This window comes from Pongo pygmaeus, chromosome 18, assembly GCF_028885625.2.
Source record: "Pongo pygmaeus isolate AG05252 chromosome 18, NHGRI_mPonPyg2-v2.0_pri, whole genome shotgun sequence".
In the NCBI taxonomy this organism is placed as follows: domain Eukaryota; kingdom Metazoa; phylum Chordata; class Mammalia; order Primates; family Hominidae; genus Pongo; species Pongo pygmaeus.
Window position 1 is genome coordinate 22,926,972 of NC_072391.2, and position 21,002 is coordinate 22,947,973.

The 21,002-nt window shown below is 46.0% G+C and overlaps 1 protein-coding gene across 1 annotated transcript in view; it reads right to left on the minus strand.

The window, feature by feature from the left end:
* DNAH3 (dynein axonemal heavy chain 3) overlaps positions 1-21,002 on the minus strand; it is a 211,951-nt gene that overhangs the window by 20,721 nt on the left and 170,228 nt on the right. The window contains exons 52-55 of the mRNA XM_054453424.2: positions 16,706-16,904; positions 9,923-12,064; positions 5,845-6,070; positions 1,523-1,767 (exon numbers count right to left, since the gene is read on the minus strand). Coding sequence (XP_054309399.2) covers positions 1,523-1,767; positions 5,845-6,070; positions 9,923-12,064; positions 16,706-16,904 — 2,812 coding nt within the window. The remainder of the gene's footprint in view (positions 1-1,522; positions 1,768-5,844; positions 6,071-9,922; positions 12,065-16,705; positions 16,905-21,002) is intronic.

Genomic DNA, 21,002 nt, shown 5'->3' on the forward strand with positions numbered 1-21,002 from the left:
TTACCGGCACGTGCCACCACACCCAGCTAGTTTACGTAGTTTTAGTAGAGACGAGGATTCGCCATGTTGACCAGGCTGCTCTTGAACTCCTGACCTCAAGTGATCCGCCTGCCTCGGCCTCCCAAAGTGCTGGGATTACAGGCGTGAACCACCGCACCCAGGTTCAATAGAGAAGTTTAATTTCCTCCCACACACTCGCTTTCAAATTATAACAAAATAATAAAATTCGTGTGCCAGCAAACGAAGCATGACTGGCAGTTAGTTGCAAGTCGAACAGTTGCATGGCTTTTTTTTTTTTTTTAGAGACTGGATCTCGTTCTATTGCCCAGTCTGGAGTGGTGTGATCTTCCTGCACTGCAGCCTCGAACTCCCAGGCTCAAGTGATCCTCCCACCTCAGCCTCCCAAGTAGCTGGGACTACAGGCTTGTGCTACTATGTCAGGCTATTTTATTTATTTTAATTTTTTTTTTTTTTTTTTTGAGACAATGTCTTACTTTGTCATCCAGTTTGGAGCACAGTGGCACGATCTTGGCTCCCTGCGGCCTCCACGTTCTCACCTCAAGCGATCCTCCCACCTCAGCCTCCCAAAGTACTGGGATTACAGGCTTGTGCCATTGTGCCTGGCATGACTGGTTTATTTCACTTAGTGTAATGTCCTCAGGTTCATCCATGTTGTAGTGTATGTCAGAATTTTCTTCCTCTTTAAGGTTGATTAATATTCAGGAGTTCTAGACCAGCCTGGCCAACACGGTGAAACCCCATCTCTACTAAAAATACAAAAATTAGCCAGGTGTGGTGGCATGCTTGTAGTTCCAGCTACTGGGGAGGCTGAAGTGGGAGGATCACTTGAACCTGAGAGGCGGAGGTTGCAATGAGCCAAGATCACACCACCACACTCCAGCGTGGGTGACAGAGCGAGAGAGACCCTGTCTCAAAAAGAAAAAAAATTTCGTTGTATGAATATATAACATTTTGCTTATGTATTAATCTACCTATAGACTTTTTTTTTTTTCTTTTTGAGACAGGGTCTCACTCTGTCACCCAGGCTGGAGTGTGGTGGTGTGATATGGGCTCACTACAAACTCCACCTCCCGGTTGAAGCCATTCTCATGCCTCAGCTTCCCAAATAGCTGGGGTTATAGGTGGGCACCACCACACCCGGCTAATTTTTGTGTTTTTAGTAGAGATGGGGTTTTACCATGTTACCCAGGCTGGTCTCGAACTCCTGGCCTCAAGGATTCTGCCTGCCTTGGCCTCCCTAAGTGCTGGGATTAAAGGCACAAGTCACCACGCCCAGCCAGGTTGTCAGATTTAGCAAATAAAAATACAGTGAGAGTTTAATATTAGTTAAATAATAAATCATTTAGTATAAGTATCTTCCAAATATTGCCTGGAAAATACTTATATTGTATTTTCCTGGCAACCCTATCTGAGCGCAAGCTTAAACACGCACCTGGAAACACACCTATATGTGTCTGATATCCTTTCCCCCAGGCCACCCAGGTGCACTGTCATCGCTTACCTAGGGGGCCGAAGTTTCTTCTCTCTTGAACAACGGCGTGGAAGAAACAAAGGCCAAATAACATCTTTTGCCACATCACTGCCTTTGCACAGCTTTGGAAGAACACAGGATCTGAGATGGGGTCATTGAGGTAGGAGCGCAACAGGTTGGCCCGGAGCCCTTTGGGGGGCTCATTGGTCATTTTGATTCCATTCTGGAGAATGCTGACCGGAAACTTCTCTGATGGATAGCTGGTTAGCCAGAGTCTGGAAGAACAATGGACCCAACTTTTTAGAGCAATACAATAAGTTATAGTGAAAAACAATAACAAAAACAAAACAATAACAATAACAGACCAGCCTGGGTAACATGGTAAAACCCCATCTCTACTAAAAACATTATTTTATTGATAAATTAAAAAAAAAACAATAACAATAACAAAAAAGAATAGCCATGATTTATTAAATACTACCAGAGCCAAAACTATGCTAAGCATTTAACATACGTCCTTTTATTTCCCTTAAGCCTCACAGCCACCTGATAAGGAGGGATTTACTACTCCTTTTACCAGTGAGGAAACAGAGGCATGGCAAGGTCAGGTGGGTTTCTCAAGGACACATCACTTGGCAGTAGTTGAACTAAGATGTGAACTCAGGACTCTCTGACTCCAAAGCTCCTACTCTTTTTTTTTTTTTTTTAATGTAGAGATGGAGTCCCTCTATGTTGCCCAGGCTGGTCTCGAACTCCAGGGCTCAAGTGATCCTCCCACCTCACCGTCCCAAAGTGCTGGGATTACAGGTGTGAGTCCCCGTGCCTGGCCCTAAGGCTGCTTTCTCTCTACAACCAGAGTTGAATAGTTGCAACAGAGACAATATGGCCACAAACCCTAAAATATTTACTATTGGCCCTTTACAGAAAAAGTTTGCTGATGCCTGTCATATAAGAAATGGCATTTGAAATGGGCCTTGAAAAATAGGGAGAAATTCTTTTTCAGATGCAAGTGTATCTATGCCCATAAAAAATGGGAACATATGTAAAAGTGTTTAGAAGAAACTAGAACTGATAATTTTACCACCTATAGGTTAACATCTTGGCATATTGCATCTAAGGCTCTTTTTTTTTTCATTTTTATTATTTTTATCTTATTTTATTTTTATTTTCATTTTTTTGAGACAAGGTCTCACTCTGTCACCCAGGCTGCAGTGCACTGGTGCATCTCAGCTCACTGCAACCTCCACCTCCCAGGTTCAAGTGATTCTCTTGCCTCAGCCTCCCGAGTATCTGGGACTACAGGTGCCCGCCACTATGCCCGGCTAATTTTTGTATTTTTAGTAGACACAGGGTTTCACCATGATAGCCAGGCTGGTTTTGAACTCCTGACCTCAGGTGATCCACCCACCTCGGCCCCCCAAAGTGCTAGGATTTACAGGTGTGAGCCACTGCGTCCGGCCAGAGTTGCTAACGTTTAAAAACCTAAGGCTTTCTTTTACAATTCTAGATTCCCATCTTCCCTTTAAAATTGTTAGAAAATCTGATCCTGCATGGCAACAGTTAGCTAGTATTAAACAGTGACTGCTCTCCTTGCCAGAGCACGTGCCCAGTTCACTGCAAGCCCCACCATTCCCTATTGTGTCTGACACTGAGGCTGACTACCCATGAGGATTGTTGCTGTACTGTGGAACGTGAACTATTTCTTGTATCCAGCCCTCTTCACTCATTTATGTTACATGCCTGGCCCCTATAGGCACTTGAGAACTTGAGTTCATGATTTTTGGGTCAGGATCATATTATAGTAGAACTTAAAGTATCAACATAAATAACTTTTTCTTCTTTGAATGTGTCATTAACGGCCAATGAATTCACTCACTATCCCAAACCAAACAACATTCTTTTCTTTTTTTAAAGATTAAGGCACAACACTTTTAGGTGTTTTGTTTGTTTGTTTGTTTTTTAATTTATTTATGTTTGGGACAGAGTCTCACTCTGTCACCCAGGCTGGAGTGCAGTTCACTGCAACTTCCACCTCCTGGGTTCAAGGGATTCTTGTGCCTCAGCCTCCCAAGTAGCTGGGATTACAGACATGCACCACCACACCTGGCTAATTTTTGTATTTTTAGTAGAGACAGGGTTTCACCATGTTGCCAGGCTGGTCTTGAACTCCTGGCCTCATGTGATCCGCCTGCCTTGACCTCCTAAAGTGCTGGGATTACAGGTGTGAGCCACCTCACTCGGCCCCAAACAGCATTCTTGAAACTAATGGACTTCTCTTAAACTCTCTCTCTTTTGGAACTTTCACATGAAGAGAAATCAACTGTGGCCTAATCTGACTTTGTAAATAAGCACCAAACACTTTCCCTCTTTTCTGGCAGACAACTGAGATGAAAATAACCAGCTAGCTTTGTTGGATAGAGCAGGGGTTGACAAATTTTTTTCTGTAAAGGACCAAATAGTACATATTTTAGACTTTGTGAGCCCATATGATCTCTGCTGTAACTACTTGTCATACAAAAGTAGCCATAGACAATATATGAATAAGCATGATGTTTTTCAATAAAACTTTATTTATGGACACTAAAATTTGAATTTCACAGAAGTTTCATGTATTATGAAACATGATTCTTTAGTTTTTTTCCCACACTGTTTAGTTAGCTTGCAAGCTATACAAAAAACACTGGCAGCAGGGTGCATTTGGCCATCGGGCCATAGGTTGCTGCTCTCTGGCCTGGTATAAGAGAATCCCTTGGCTGGGTGCGGTGGCTCACGCCTGTAATCCCAGCACTTTGGGAGGCTGAGGTGGGCGGATCACCTAAGGTTGGGAGTTCAAGACCAGCCTGAGCAACATGGAGAAACCCCGTCTCTGCTAAAAATTCAAACTTAGCCATGCACGGTGGCACATGCCTGTAGTCTCATCTACTCAGGAGGCTGAGGCAGCAGAATCGCTTGAAACCGGGAGGCAGAGGTCACGGTGAGTGGAGATCGTGTCATTGCACTCCAGCCTGGGCAATAAGAGCGAAACTCCATCTCAAAAAAAAAAAAAAAAAAAAAGAGAATCCCTGAACATTTGAGTTAAAACGGACTTTAAAATCTGTTTGGTTCAACTCATTATTCTATGAATGCAAAAACTGAGGCTTAGCTTTGTTGGGCTTTAAAATTCCCAAAAAACAAATAGCTGTTTCCAATGTTGATTAAAATTCCGAAGAACCCCAGAAATGTAGGATAGAGGCAGGAGGCAGGACAAATGATACCTGGAAAACAGTAGAATTTTTTTTTTTTTTTTGAGACAGGTTCTCACTCTGTCGCCCAGGCTGGAGTGCAGTGGTGTGATCACTGCTCACTGCAGCCTCGACTTCTCGGGCTCAGGTGATTCTCCCAGTTCAGCCTCCCAAGTTGCTGGGACTACAAATGTGCACCACCATGCCCAGCTCATTTTTTGTATTTTTAGTAGAGGCGGGGTTTTGCCATGTTGCCCAAACTGGCCTTGAACTCCTGGGTTCAAGCAATCCACCTGTCTCAGCTTTTCAAAATGCTGAGATTACAGGCGTGAGCCACCATGCCTGGACAGGATTTTTTTTAGACAAATAATAATTTTTAAAAATCAGACTTGCTCACATTGAATCTACCTTTCCAGCTACATCTCCTATTACCTTCTCCAACAACTTCTCACGGCATATACCAGAGCTGTAAGATAGCTTCTCAGGATTTCCTTAATACCTCTCTTTGCTTTTCCAAATGCTGTCTCTTCTGCCTAGAATATCCTTCCCGGCAAACTCCTATTCATTTTTCAAAATCCTGGGCCATTGTCAGGCCTCCAGGACTTCCCCAACCTTCCCATCCCTTCTCCGTATTCCATGGTTCTTGTTCAAATAGTGAGTAAATAGGTATGACATGGTATCAACATTATTCATCTATGGCCTGCCTTCTGCTATACTGAAGAGCTTCTTTCTTTTTTAGAGAGGAAGTCTCACTCTGTCGCCCAGCCTGGAGTGCAGTGATACGATCCCTGCTCGCTACAACCTCTGCCTCCTGGGTTCAAGCAATTCTCCCACCTCAGCCTCCCGAGTAGCTGGGATTACAGGTGTGCGCCACTATGCCTGGCTAAATTTTGTATTTTTAGTAGAGACGGTGTTTTGCAATGTTGGCCAGGCTAGTCTCGAGCTCCTGACCTCAGGTGATCCACCCGCCTCAGCTTTCCAAAGTGCTGGGATTACAGACATGAGCCACCCTGCCCAGCCTAGACTGAAAGTTTCTAAGGGGCAGGACTGTGTCTTGGTCATCTTCCCAGCCACCATCCTGATGTCTGGAGGTTGGGTCCGAGAGAAGGCAGTGGTGGGACAGCATCTCACCTGAATCTGGCATTGGTGCTCTCAGGAACAATCACCTCCTCACAAATCTTCTCCAGTGTAGGCATCCAGCTTGTGGCCAGATGGCAGTTCTGTAAGACCACCCAGGTCCCGTCTTTGATGGCATTGTTGATCATTTTGGCAGCAATAGGGCCTTGGCCTTGGCCAAGGGAGATGGTCTGTGTTCTGGTACCTCCCATACCAAGATCATCCGCAAACTTCAGCAGGCCTGAGACCAGGAAGAAAGGAGGCTTTTGAAAGACGACAGGCCAGCTAACAGTAACAGAACAGCCATATCAACAATAACAACATGGCTTGGTGTGGTGGCTCACACCTGTAATCCCAACACTTTGGGAGGCTGAGGTGGAAGGATCACTTGAGCTCAGGAGTTGGAGACCAGCCTGGGCAACACAGTGAGACCTTGTCTCTATTTAAACACACACACACGCACGTGCACACACACACACACACACACCCCAACACAAAAGGTGGGGTTCATGTTAAAATTTTGGACTCAGAAAAAACTCACTGGCTTCTGTTAAGTACAAAATAAACATCTCTCTGGGGAAGCTTTAGACATCAGATCAGATGGCAGATGAAGCTACCATCAACTTCTCTTTCGCTTTAAACACATAGACATTCTTGATAAAAAAGAAATTAACTGAACTGAAAAGAAACAAAAAAAAAATCCAGGTTTGAAAGAAAAGGATATTCCCAGGTGCCCAAAACGGGGAACTCAAAAATAAAGAGGTGAGCATGTAATCAAATAACTAGGAAACTGATTTTTGCAAATTTATTTTAACAAGAAATATAAGCATTTGGAAAGTGAAATAAGTCTCTCACTTCTCTCTTCCCAGTGGTAGCCAATGTGATTAGATTTGTGAATCCTTCAAGAAATATTTTATGTATTTAAATAAATGCATATATACTATTAAATTTGTATGAATTGTAGAATACTGCATTTTTTTTCCCTCTTAACAATGTACGTATCTTACAGGTCTCTTCCACATTAGTACATGCATAAAGGCTTTTTTCATTCATGGATACATAGTATATCACCATTGGAAAATACCACACTTTACTTCATTACTCTAGATGTTAAAGTTTTAATGTCCATGGGAGATATAGCTTTGCACTCATAAGAGGTGGGGAGCTGGAACTGAGACATTTAAATAAAGTTAGGATTCTCAAAGTGCCGTACCTTCATGTTATGAAGGCCAGACCTTTGGCCAGATGCAGTGGCTCACGCCTGTAATCCCAGCACTTTGGGAGGCCGAGACGAGCGGATCACTTGAGGTCAGGAATTCGAGACCAGCATGGCCAACATGGTGAAACCCCCTCTCTACTAAAAATACAAAAATTAGCTGGACTAATTAGCTAATTAGCTGGGTGGCGCATGCCTGTAGTCTGAGCTACTCGGGAGGCTGAGGCAGGAAAATTGCTGGAATCTGGCGGGAGGCAGAGGTTGCAGTGAGCCGAGATCGCGCCACTGCACTCCAGCCTGGGTTACACAGCAAGACTCCATCTCAAAAAAAAAAAGAAGGCCAAGGCCATTTGACTACTGACCCAAGGAAAAGACATGGAAGCTCATAACTGGTCTGGAGCCTGGATGGAAAAAATAAACAACTCTCCAGTTTAAAAATCAAAACACTAAGTTTATGCCACATGAATTTGAGGAGTGTGAGTTCACGGTACTCTGGTGTGGGATTCCTAAGCTGAGAAATTTCCCATAAAATTTGATCCAGAATGGCGACCCCCACCTCGCCCCCTGGGGTACCACTGTTTGCACATGCAGAGTTGTTCTGTAGGGACACTCCTTAAACCCAAAGTATATGAGACTCCCGCAAAACAACACAAATTTGCTGATGGTGAACTCACAATAAAAAAAACCTACACGAGGAAGTACATCACTATGAGGGGCAGGCAGCATGTAAAAAGATCAGGGTTAATATTCTAAGGGTTACATACGGTCTCTGTTATGAGCTGCATCATGTCCCTAGCAAAATTCATACGTTGAAGTCCTAATTCCAGGTACCTCAGAATGTAACTGTTCAGCAGTCAGAGATAGGGTCTTTGTGGAGGCAAAGTTAAAATGAGTTCATTCAATGAGAACACTTGGACACAGGAAGGGGAACATCACACACCAGGGCCTGTCGTGGGGTGGGGGGAGGGAGGAGGGATAGCATTAGGAGATATACCTAATGTAAATGATGAGTTAATGGGTGCAGCACACCAACATGGCACATGTATACATATGTAACAAACTTGCATGTTGTGCACATGTACCCTAGAACTTAAAGTATAATAATAAAAAATAAATGAATAAAAAAATAAAATAAAATAAAATGAGTTCATTAGAGTGGGCCTTAATCCAATATGACTGATATCCTTATGAGAAGAGAAGATGAGGACAGACATAGAGAGAAGGCCCTGTGCAGACATAGGGAGAAGATGACCATCAGCAAGCCAAGCAGAGAGGCCTCGAAAGAAACCATCCCTGCCAACAGCTTGATTTCAAACTTCTTTCTTTAAGAATTGTGAGAAAATAAATTTCTGTTTTTTTTTCTTTTTTTTTGAGATGGAGTTTCACTCTTGTTGCCCAGGCTGGAGTGCAATGGCATGATCTTGGCTCACCACAACTTCCGCCTCCCAGGTTCAAGCAATTCTCCTGCCTCACCCTCCCAAGTAGCTCACACCAGTAATCCCAGCACTTTGGGAGGCCGAGGTGGGTGGATCACTTGAGGTCAGGAGTTCAAGACCAGCCTGGCCAACATGGTGAAACTCCATCTCTACTAAAAATACAAAAATTAGCCGGATGTGGTCGCAAGTGCCTGTAATCCCAGCTACTCGGGAGGCTGAGGCATGAGAATTGCTTGAACCCGAGAGGTGGAGGTTGCAGTGAGCCAATATCATGCCACTGCAGTCCAGCCTGGGCGACAGAGCAAGACTCCGTCTCAAAATAAATAAAAAAAATAAAATAATAAAAAAATAGTAATAATCATTGTGCACCTGCTACTGAAATAGTGGATCTTGGTAATGATTTTCAAAGGCCACTAAAACTATTAAAGTCAGTGGTTCCCAGCCCTGGCTGTACTTTGGAATTACTGGAAAGGCTTCATAAAACACAATTTGTGGGTCTCACCCCAAAGATTTTAATTTAATTGGCCAAAGCTGTGACCCGTGCATTGAGAGTCTTCTTTAAACTCCCCCAGTGATTCCAATGTGCAGCCAAGATTGAGAACTGTCACATTAGGTGAAAAGCTGGTGGGAAACTTTATAAGGGAGGGAGTGGGGGAATGGAGAGCCAGCTCATGCTGACAATGCCTGAGTCCCCAGATCTGTCTTTATCAGAAAAGACAGCCAGACAGTATGGATCTCTTGATGTGCAGCACTAGAAGGGACACAGTGTGAAGTTTCCTGTGGAATCATCCGAGCTGAATCTCACCAAGCTTCTATTTTGTTCTTTTTTTGGGGGAGGGGGCGGGGTCTGTCACCTAGACTGGAGTGCAGTGGTGTGATCATAGCTCATTGCAGCCTTGACCTCCCCAGGATGAAGGGATCCTCCTGCCTCAGCGTCCCAAGTAGCTGGGACTACAGGCATGTGCCACCATTTCCAGCTAAGTTTTTAATGTTTTATAGCAATGGAGGTCTCATTATGTTGCCCAGGCTGGTCTCAAACTCCTGGGCTCAAGCAATCCTCCCAACTCATTCTCCAAAAGTGCTGGGATTATAGGCGTAAGCCACCGCTCCTGAACCCTCACAAGGTTTTTAAGGGAAGAACTTTGAATGAATTATCAAGATATAAAAGTGGGAAATTTCTGCATTTCTGGTTTCTCTTGAAAAATCAGATGATCTAGCAATTCTGGGCTTACATTCCCAAATGGCCCAATTTGTGGGTGCCAAGTAGCAGCTGATCTTTTTAGGCAGAAAAAGATGAGTTCCGTGGCTCCGCCTCAGCCTATGAACCACTTGGCTTTCAAAGCCATCTGAACTTGAGATCCCTGCTGTAAGGGACGGGCTGCTGATATCCACCCACACATTCTGGCCTTTCCACGTCTCTCCCACAACACTCTGTTCTTACCTGCCATTGGGTCTGCACTTGGAGACAACACAAAAATCAAAGGCGCACAGCAGCTGGAATCATTGTAGGATCCTTGGAGATCGAACGTAGGGGCTTCGATGTACAGCTTTCCCATATGTTCAGCAATGAACTCCCGGACTGCTGGCACCATTTTGTCAGGCCGCAAACATCGGAGGATCACCATCTTCTCCAATCCTTGAGAGAACTTCCAAGACCCAGGGAGTTGCTCCTCATGGGGCCAGGCCGAGTCATAGATCAGCTTCCATTCATCCAGGTTCTGTTCCAAATGCTCCATCAGGCCATGCAGTTTGGGTAAGGCAGATGCATGGACAATCTCTGCCCACGCCTTCTCAGACAGCCATTGGGGAGCTGGGTTGGGGTAGGGGTTATCCAGTGCGATGCCTCCAGTGAGAAGGAAGTACCACACCTCCTCCGTAATGTCCTTCTTCTGTTTCATGATACCGATGGTCAGGAGGAGAGAGAACAGTAGTTTGTCCTTCTCAAACAGAGAACGGCACACGTTGTTGTAGATGCTCAGGGTGAAATGGTCAATGATGTACTTGATGCGCAGATTCACTTCCTCACTCTTTGTGCTGTGGGCCAAGGAATGTATGTAGAGATTTATGAACCAAGTCAGGGAGTACTGGTACATCGGCTCGATGTTGGCCAGGTCTGAGATACAAAAGAAGATGGTGGCGGAATGCACAGCCACTGGCTTGTAGCCCATCCGAGTCTCGTCGATCTGCGTTTCTGTCATGGAAGCAACTTTCTGTTTCTCTGAGATCTCTTCAGATAGCACTTTGGAGGAGGACAGAACTTTGATGGCGGTTTCATCCTCCAGGATGTTACCCTTGGACATGGAGAGAACCTCCAAGATCTTATCTTCAATTTCCTTGAGATGCTTCTTGTTCTCGGCGCTTTCCACAATCAACTCGTTCTTTTTCTCTTCCAGCTCTGGCTTCTCTTTCGCAGCCACGATGCCAAGGAGTTGATCTTGGAGACCCAAGGGGGTGATCATGAAGTTGAGGAGACAGACTTTCACGGCAACTTCTGGGAGGTAATGTGGATTCCTCAAACGGGTTGTGATGTATAACTTAAAATCCCTGGAATATTCGATGATGTTTTCACCCAGCCTCATGTACTCAACTCCCTGCTGTTTGAATGTTGCCTTGAGCAAGATAGGTTCGATAGAAGCATCCAGCTCTTCTCCAATGTTTTCAATCAAGACAGGGGTGCCTAATTGCAGTGCGTTTTCCAGCATCCTCATGTAGTTGCTATCAGAGAACTTAATGACAGCCAGTTTATTCGCCTTCTCCATGTTCTTAATCCATTTATTGGCCTGCCCCTGAGGGTCAATCATTAAGGCCCAGCGTCTGGAATTGGACACAATGATGCCGTTGTCGATGGAGAAGGAGTCAACGGGAAGCCCAGCAATCTGCCAGGCACGGATTTTTATGGGATCCCCTAGCGTGTGGCTGAGACTGAAGTCACTGGAGCCAGGGATGACCTTGTCCTTACATTCAGCCAACCACTGATTTTGGCACTGGACCCGATAATCCACTGTAAAAGCGCCCAGGTAAGCCACAGTTCCTGAGGACAGCAACACGTCACCCGTCAGATTAGTATAGCGGATCCCCAGCTGCCGGGCAGCTTCAGTCCATCTATCTTTCTCTCCCCCAAGACCACTGATGAGTTTCTCTGCCCTGACCAGCTTTTGGGAGCAGATTTCAATGTTTTCCTCCAAGTCCTTCTTCTTGGTGTTCATCTCTTCAAAGTCGTCATTCAGGGCCTGGAGCCGGTCTACCACCAGCTTCAGCTCTGCTCTTTTCTGGTTCAGCTTCTGCATCTGTGCATCCAGCTTCCCCTCCGCCTCCCTCAGTCGCTCCCGTTTGGGAGCCACCACCTTGGCCACGCGATCATACACCTCCATGGCCCTCACCCACTTGCACAGACCCTCGCAGGCCGACGATACATTTTTAATGACAGCCGGCTGGAATTCCGGGTGATTGATAAACCTTTCCCGGATCCGCTTCATGGTCAGTGGGGGGATGTTGTCTTTGTCATATGTCTTAAGACTCTCCAAGAATTTCAGATCCCCAAGAATCTTTTTGGATACCCCCCAGTAATCTTCTATCATCTTACCTATTCAGAACAAGAAACAGAGATAATATATTAAGACATTCTGGCTGAGACTTAAAATTCTGCAATGGTTACTACTGGTATTTGAGAAAAAACGAAAACAAAAACATCGTCTGGGAGGCCCAGCCAACCTCACCAACCCCATCTCTGCCTCACTCCCTAAACTTGGGTTACAAAGGACCTTCCTTCAATTCCTCCGTGACCCCAAGTGCTTCTTACCACGAGCCCTTCGCCTATATTGTAAATGGCATCTAGCTGGCTCCTGACCAGACCTCAGGCCTCATTTTATTTTATTTTGTTTTATTTATTCATTTATTTATTTATTCTGAGACAGAGTCTTGCACTGTCAGCCAGGCTAGAGTGCAGTGGCGCGATCTTGGCTCACTGCAACCTTCACCTCCCGGGTTCAAGTGATCCTCCTGCCTCAGCCTCCCAAGGAGCTGGGATTACAGACATGTACCACCACGCCTGGCTAATTTTTGTATTTTTAGTAGAGATGGGGTTTTACCATGTTGACCAGGCTGGTCTTAAACTCCTGACCTCATGTGATCCACCCACCTTGGCCTCCCAAAGTGCTAAGAAGATTCCAGGCCTGAGTCACTGTGCCCAAGCAATTTTTTTTTTTTTTTTTTTTTTTGAGATGGAGTCTCACTCTTGTTGCCCAGGCTGGAGTGCAATGGTGTGACCTTGGCTCACTGCAACCTCTGTCTCCTGGGTTCAAGTGATTCTGCTAACTCAGCCTCCTGAGTAGCTGGGATTATAGGCACCTGCCACCATGCCCGGCTAATTTTTTGTACTTTTAGTAGAGATGGGGTTTCACCATGTTGGACAGGCTGGTCTCGAACTCCTGACCTCAGGTGATCCACCCACCTCAGCCTCCCAAAGTGCTGGGATTACAGGTATGGGCCACCACACCCAGCTGTGCCCAGCCAATCTTTGTATTTTTTATAGAGATGAGGTTTCGCCATGTTGCCCAGGCTGGAGGCTTTGTTTTAAAAGCCATCGCCATATAAAGGTTTCCCTAGACTTCTCTGACAAGAGAGGTCCCCCTCCCCGCTGCACCAGCATTTTCTTTCATCTTGCTTGCTAGAAAGTCCATTCCCTGTATAGCACTTATTGCAACCTGTAAGTTTTCAATTATTTTCTACCATCTACCTCTCTCTCAAAGCGGTAGCCTTCTTCTGTTTTCTAGAACCTGGCACACTGCCTGGTACTTAGTTATCAATAAATATCGGTTGAATGAATAGTACCCCATTATCTTATTCATGGATGGAAAAGGCAGCAGGAGCCACAGCCCGTGGGGATGAGTTTCCAGTATTCTTCCCTAGTCTGGGAGGTGGGTTGGATGGAGCCCAATCAGTCCTCCCTTTGATGAACCGTGTGAGTGAGGCAAAGGTCTTGTGAGAATGAAGGAGGCTGGAAGAAGCAGCTTGCAGGCTTCCACCCATACAGAAGACTACCCATGGCCTGCCCAGACACAAAGCCAGGCTCTTATTCCCCTTAGCACCCATCATGCCAACTAACAACTAATCAAGTGAGCCTCAATCCCATCCCGGAACAATGCTCCTTCTGTTGACACATTGGAAAAAAATTGGGAAGCTTTTTGGCCCATGGTACTTGCCAAGCTCAGGCTCATCAAAAAAGTTATACTCTGAGACATCACATTGAGTACAGCAGGTCAAATGTGTCCCATTCCTAATTACAAGAGCAGAAATCGGCCAAATATTTCCCATGAAGGTTTTTGTTGGCATTCTAGAAAATGATCTGCTTCATTTAAATTCAAGGTACCCCAAACTAACTCAATTGCTCTTTTGCTCCATCTCAATATACTCACTCAATTCCATGGTCTGGGTGAATAATGGCATAATTTGCTTTAATTTTAATTTAATGATGGGTTCTGTGCTGATCATCAGTGATCCAAGATGAGAAGTGACATTCATGACCTGGCTGTGCTTTGTGTATCTCAGCAGGTCTCAACCCCAGCTGCAGGGGGAGCTTAAAAAAAAAAAAAATCCTAATGCTCAGGCCGCATCCCAGACCAATGGAATGAGACTCTCTAGGAGTGGGGCACAGACTTCTGCTTTTTTTTTTTTTGAGATGGAGTTTCATTCTTGTTGCCCAGGCTAGAGTATAATGGCGTGGTCTCAGCTCACTGCAACCTCTGCCTCCCAGAATCAAACAATTCTTCTGCCTCCCAGATTCAAACAATTCTTCTGCCTCAGCCTCCCAAGTAGCTGGGATTACAGGCACACCCCACCATGCCCAGCTAATTTTTTTTGGTATTTTTAGTAGAGACGGGATTTCACCATGTTGGCCAGGCTGGTCTCGAACTCCTGACATCAGGTGATCCACCCATCTTGGCCTCCCAAAGTGCTGGGATTACAGGAGTGACCCACCGCACCTGGCCGACTTCTGCATTCTTTAAGCTCTCTAGGTGATTCTAGAGTGCAGCCAGGGTGCAGAAGTGCTATCTAGCTCATCTTTGCTCAAGGCTAACTTATTATACCTTAGCTACTTCCCTAAAGGATGCTCTTGTAAAGTCTGCTCCTTGCTTGGCTATTCCTGATGAGCTTTGCGTCTGCTTTATGTGACTGTAGGCGTGACACCCGCCAGAGAAGAGGGAATGCTAAGCAACGGAAAGCAGGAGCCAGAACGTCTCAAATGAGGGATCAGGGATTTCTTTCTTGAGACAGGGTCTCACTCTGCCATACAGGCTAAAGAGCAGTGGCAGGATCACGGCTCACTGCAGGCTCAACCTCCCAGGCTCAAGTGTTCCTCTCTTCTCAGCCTCCTGAGCAGCTGGGACTACAGACGTGCATTGGCACGCCTGGCTAAATTTTGTATTTTTTGTAGAGATGGGGTTTTGTCATGTTGTCCAGGCTTGTCTCAAACTCCTGGGCTCAAGTGATTCACCCACCTCAGCCTCCCAAAGTGCTGGGATTACAGGTGTGAGCCACTGTGCCTGGATGGGATTAGGGTAGAGATTTCTAACATTTCAGAAAGAATGAAGGAATAGCCAGACTGTTCCCAGGACGGGAGGACTCAAAAGGCAGGAAATAGAATTGGAGGTGATTTTTAAAGTCATTGTTCAGCTCTAAGGCACTGGTCTTAATGCAAAGTCCTACATCTAATTTAAATTTGAAGGAGAATGAATATTCACCTGTTAATGTTTCTAGGCTCAACCGTAGAAGGAGCTTTCCTTCCTCCTTCCCCATTCCTTTATTCCCATTTCTAATTATCTGTATCCTCCTCTTTCTCTTTCTTTGTTCATCTGTCCCTCTCTCTCTCTCTTTCTTCCTCTCCATTGCCGTTTCTGCCTCTCTTTGCCCTTGTCTCCTGCCCATGTCTCTCTCCCTCTAATTTTCCATTCCCTACTCCTGCTCCACCCCACCCCCTCCCTCAACTCCTCTTCTCTGTCTTTGTGTGAGTGTTTTTTTCTCCCTGTCTCTGTCTCTCTTCTCTCTGGTCTCTTTTCTTCCCACTCTGTCTCTCTGTTTCTATGTCTCTCTTTGTATCTCTGGCACTCCATGTGTCTCTGCGTCTCTCTGTCTCCATTTCTCTGTCGCTCTCCGCATATTTGTCTCTCAGTCTCTATTTCTACCTGTTTCTCTCCCCTCATGTCTTACTCTCTCCTGTATGTCTGCATGTCACTTGTGCATGCAAGTCTCTCCCCATCTCCTCTCTCTCTTTTTCTTTCTCTTTCTGTGTGTGTGTGTGTGTGTGTGTGTGTTTCCCTGTCTCTGTCTTTCTCCCGATTTCCTTCTCTCCTGGTCCCCCTGTCCCTTTGGGTGTATATGCGTGTGCATGCCTGTATGTATGCATGTCTGCACGTGTGCGTGTGCATGTCTGTGTGTGCATGTTTGTGTATGCATACATGTGTGTTCGTGCATGGCTCTGTGTGTGCATGTGTGTTCATGCATGTCTCTGTGTGTGCATGCATGTGTGTGCATGTCTGTGTGTGCGCATATGTGTGCATGTCTGTGTGCGTGCACGTGTGTGCATGTCTCTGTGCGCGCGTGTCTGCGTGCGCGCGTGTGTGCGTGTCTGTGCGCGTGTGCGTGTCTGCGTGCGCGCATGTGTGCGTGTCTGTGCGTGCACGCGTGTGCGTGTGTGCGTGCGCGCGTGTGTGTGCGTATGCGTGCGCGCGTGTGTGTGCGTGTGTGTGCGTGCGCGCGCGTGTGTGTATAGGTGTCTGGGTCTCCATTTATTTCTCAGTCTCTTTCTCTCTGTTCCTTTCTTTGTCTCTGTCTCATTCTTTTCCTTTCCCTAACTCTCTTTCTCTGCTTCTCTCTCTCTCTGTAGCTCTCTTGGTCACCCACACATGACTCTGTGTTTGTTCCACACCAGGCCTTTTGTCTACCTGAACTTCATTTTTGTAATGACTTGCAGGGAGAGGCCTTGACTAAGCTCAGCTCCACCTACAGATACCTGCATTTTTCCCAACTGACTGAGAGGGCGGAGGCTGCTGGAGAAGCCTGAGAGAGGCTGCACACACACAGCCTGGTTCCTTTCTTAATTCCTCCAAACTCAGTGATCTTGCCTGCATGTCTGGAGTCGACTTAGGGATGCAGTGGGGTGCTGGCACCCCACTGCCAGGAAACAGTAGCCTGTGCAGGCATCTGGGTGGGGTGGGGTGGGGGTTACCGGAGCCACTGGGGTCTGGCTTCCTCTCTGGCTTCATCCCTTTCATGACGCAGATGCTCTCCATGACCAGTTTGACAGGGCCTGGTGGGTTCTGCATCGACTTCACCAGCGAGATGTCGGCTGGGTTCAGAGTATCCAGAGCAGCTAGTGCAGCCTCGAGCGCAGGCATTGCCTCAGCTAGGTCCCCCTCACATTCGTTCTGTGGGCAGCATGAGGACAAATGAGATGAGTGCCCAGGGCCTGGCACAATGGGGGCGAAGCAGAGCTCCACTCCTACATGAGGAAGTAGGAAGAGGTGCTTCCTCTTCCTCTTCCAGATCCCCTTTAACATGGTGCCTGCCCCTGGGAGCTGGACAATGGCTCTGACCATTAACCAGCAGCCGGAGCACATGCATGGCCTTTTGGGGCTGTAGTCTGGATGTCCAAAACATCTGAGCATTCAACTTAGTTGCTTTTTTGGCCAGGCACAGTGGCTCATGCCTGTAATCCCAGCACTTTGGGAGGCCAACGCGGTGGATCACTTGAGGTCAGGAGTTCGAGACCAGCCTGGCCAACATGGCAAAACCCTGTCCCTACTAAAAATACAAAAATTAGCCAGGCATGGTGGCGGGTGCTTGTAATCTCAGCTACTCAGGAGGCTGAGGTAGAAGAATTGCCTGAACCGGGGAGGCAGAGGTTGCAGTGAGCTGAGATTTTGCCATTGCACTCCAGCCTGGCCGACAAGAGTGAAACTCTGTCTAAAAACAAAAACAAAACAAAAATCTCACATAGGCATTGTTACCACATTTGTTTCTATGCTGAAAACATAGTAATTTAAAATTGCCCCTGAGTCTTAGCATGAAAAGAGCAATCGGATTGTTTGAGAGGTATGGAGTTCAGTGCAATGTGACAAAATATAATCAGATCGCAGTAATTTTGGTATCATTGGTCATCCTCATTAGGGGGGAAAGAAATAATTGGAAATAACTGACCAATGTAAGCAAACCATTGCGCTTGTGAATCAAGTGTTGGTGACCTGATTCTTCCTCTTCCAGTCTTTGTCTTCCCAGTATGGATTTCTTTTCTTTTCTCTTTTCTTTTCTTTCTTTTCTTTTTTTTTTTTTGAGACAGAGTCTCGCTCTATCATCCAGGCTGGACTGTAGCAGCAGTGCGATTTCGGCTCACTGCAACCTCTGCTTCCCGATTCAAGCGATTCTTGCACTTCAGACTCCCGAGTAGCTGGGACTACAGGCGCCCGCCACCATGTCTGACTAATTTTTGTATTTTTAGTATAGATGGGGTTTCACCATGTTGGCCAGGCTGGTCTCGAACTCCTGACCTCAGGTGATCTGCCCGCCTTAGCCTCCCAAAGTGCTGGGATTACAAGCATGCGCCTCCATGCCCAGCCATACTTCTGAGTTTCTAACAAATCACTTTTTTTTTCTTTTTTGGTAAAGAGCAGGGAACTAACTTTGTCTCCATATAAAGAAACACTAAAATTTATGTTTCCTAAAGGCAAATTAGGATCAAACAGAAACTCCTAATATGGATTTCATTTGCATTCCTACTGTGCATTTGGTACCCTACTGGGCACTATTCCATCTTGTGTCATTTCTGGGAGTGTGAGGAGATTAGAGAAAATTAACAACTTCTGGGCAGGAGGGCCAGGAAGGGATTCCGGTCCACAAAAAAGCCTCAGGAAAGCTGCACATCAGACACCGGTTTCTTCTCCTCCCTGGGTAGTTTCTTCCACTTCCTGACTCATCCCAGGATGTCACTCCCTGGAGGAGGGATGGGATGGCAGAGCCTTGAGCCTCACCCTTTGCACCGAAACCTGATGTGGCAGTTATTGCCTGGGAGTGGGTGTAGTGGGGCGTCCTGGGTCACCGCCTTACAAACCTTGTGCCATCACTCACCTCCCTCCTGCTCCAGCAAGTTGCTGTTTGGCCTGACATTACACAGCAGAATCTTGGCTGTGCTGTTTTCTTTCCCTCTGAGACCCACATGTGGAGAGGGGCTAGCCTTGGTCACATAGGCAAGTCCCCTTGGTATAGAGCAAAGAACAGCAGTTTTGGAGAATCACTAACATAGACCCTTATGCTCTGGCACAGGCTACAAATGTTACATGTTTTCCTCTTAGTACTCCCATTTTGTAGATGAAGAAACTGAAGCTAGGAAAGGACAGAGCAAAAATTGAGCCCTGATGTACCTGATTCTAGCACAGAACCATGAAAGAGTTGCCAATTCATGTGCCTCAGGGGGCCAGGCCAGTCAGTGTGAGTGGGTGGGGCTGGGGCTTTGGTGAATTGGAACACACAGGGGCAGCATCTATTTAATACCGAAGATGAGTGCAACCCGGGAGGGCAGCTCCGATGTTGCCAGGTTGCCTGATGTTTTCCAAAGAAAAGCTGAAAATTCAGAATTGTTACTTGAAATCTCCTGATTTTTTTTTCTTTTTTTTTTTTTTTTTTTTGAGATAAGATCTTACTCCGTTGTCCAGGCTAGAGTGCAGTGGTGGGATCATAGCTCACTGCAGCTCCTGGAATCAAGTGATCCTCCTGTCTCAGCCTCCTGAGTGGCTAAGACTGCAGGTGTGCTCCACTGAACCTGGCCAGTTTTTTTCTTTTTAGTTTTTTGTAGAGAAGAGTTTTCACTGTTGTTACCCAGGCTGGTCTGAAATTCCTCCTTGCCTCAAGCCATCCTCCTGCCTCAGCCTCCCAAAGCACTGGGATTAAAGGCATGACCCACCATGGTTGGACCATTATCACTGATGGTTTCCATTCACCTCATGTCTGTTCTACTAGGACTACAAGTGAAAAAGCATCTGTAATTCAGGGTATTCATTATGTGACTCTGACAGGGATCAGACCCACCCAGGGGATCTCCCACAGGCCAGGTCTCAGGACTCAGTGGAGAAAAGCCAATCAAAAAGGCCTGCCCTTCCGAGACAATGCCCCATGACTTTTTTTTTTTTCTTTTTTGGTCACTCAGGCTGGAGTGCAGTGGCATGATGTCGGCTCACTGTAACCTCTGCCTCCCGGGTTCAAGTGATTCCTGTGCTTGGACCTCCTGAATAGCTGGGATTACAGGTGCCCGCCACAACGCCCGGCTAATTTTTATACTTTTAGTAGAGACAGGGTTTTACCATATTGGCCAGGCTGGTCTCCAACTCCTAACCTCAAGTGATCCACTTGCCTCAGCCTCCTAAAGTGCTGGGATTACAGGCGTGAGCCACTGCACCCGGCCACCATGACCTATTTATGATAGAAGACAGACATAGGCTGCTTTTTGATCAAGCCCTTGTTTGAAGAATGGTTGAGAGAATTTTCTGTTAAGTAGGGGCATAGGTTCAAGTATGTTAAGGTAAGTGCCATGAACCTTGGCTTCTAATCCCACTAACTAACCATGCAGCTCTCGAAAGTCATTTTACCACTGAACCTCAATGTTGTCAACTCTCATACGCCCATGTCTGTCATTCTTTTTTTTTTTTTTTTTTTTTTTGAGATAAGGTTTTGCACTGTTGCTGAGGCTGGAGTGCATTGGTGCGATCTTGACTCACTGTAACCTCTACCTCTCAGGTTCAAGAAATTCTCCCACCTCAGCCTCCTGAGTAGCTGGGATTACAAGCACGTGCCACCATACCCAGCTAGTTTTTGTATTTTTAGTAGAGATAAGGTTTTGCTATGTTGGCCAGGCTGTTCTTGAAAACCTGACCTCAAGTGATCTGCCCACCTTGGCCTCCTGAAGTGCTGGGATTACAGGCATGAGCCACCTCGCCTGGCCCTATCTGTCATTCTGAAGTCTCAAAGTAGTTGTAATGCTCAAATGTAACCATGTACTTCAAAGTGCTTTGTGAAATATACAACATCACATCAGTGCTAATAGAAGAAGTAGATTTTCTTCCACTACCTGAATGTAGGTCAAGCCCTTACCAGGACTATTTCCTCTCTGGCACAAGAATCACCTTCAAGCGGGTTTCCTCTAGGTTCAACATTCTGTCATTCAACAAATATTTATTCCACACCTACAACATGCCAGGCATAATTGAGCAAAAATATGATGGAGGCCAAGGAAACAGCCATGTGGATATCAAAAGGAAGGGCATTCTGTATAGAGAGAACAGCCAGTTCAAAGGCTCTGGGGTGAGAGTGCGGCTTATGATTATTTAATGAATAGCTAGGAGATCAACGTGGCCAGAGTACAGGGAACGAAGGAAAAATGGTAAAAGATGAGGTCAAAACATATTGGGTATTTTGTTTGTTTGTTTGTTTGTTTTTGAGACTGGGTCTTGCTCTGTCACCCAGACTGGAGTGCAGTG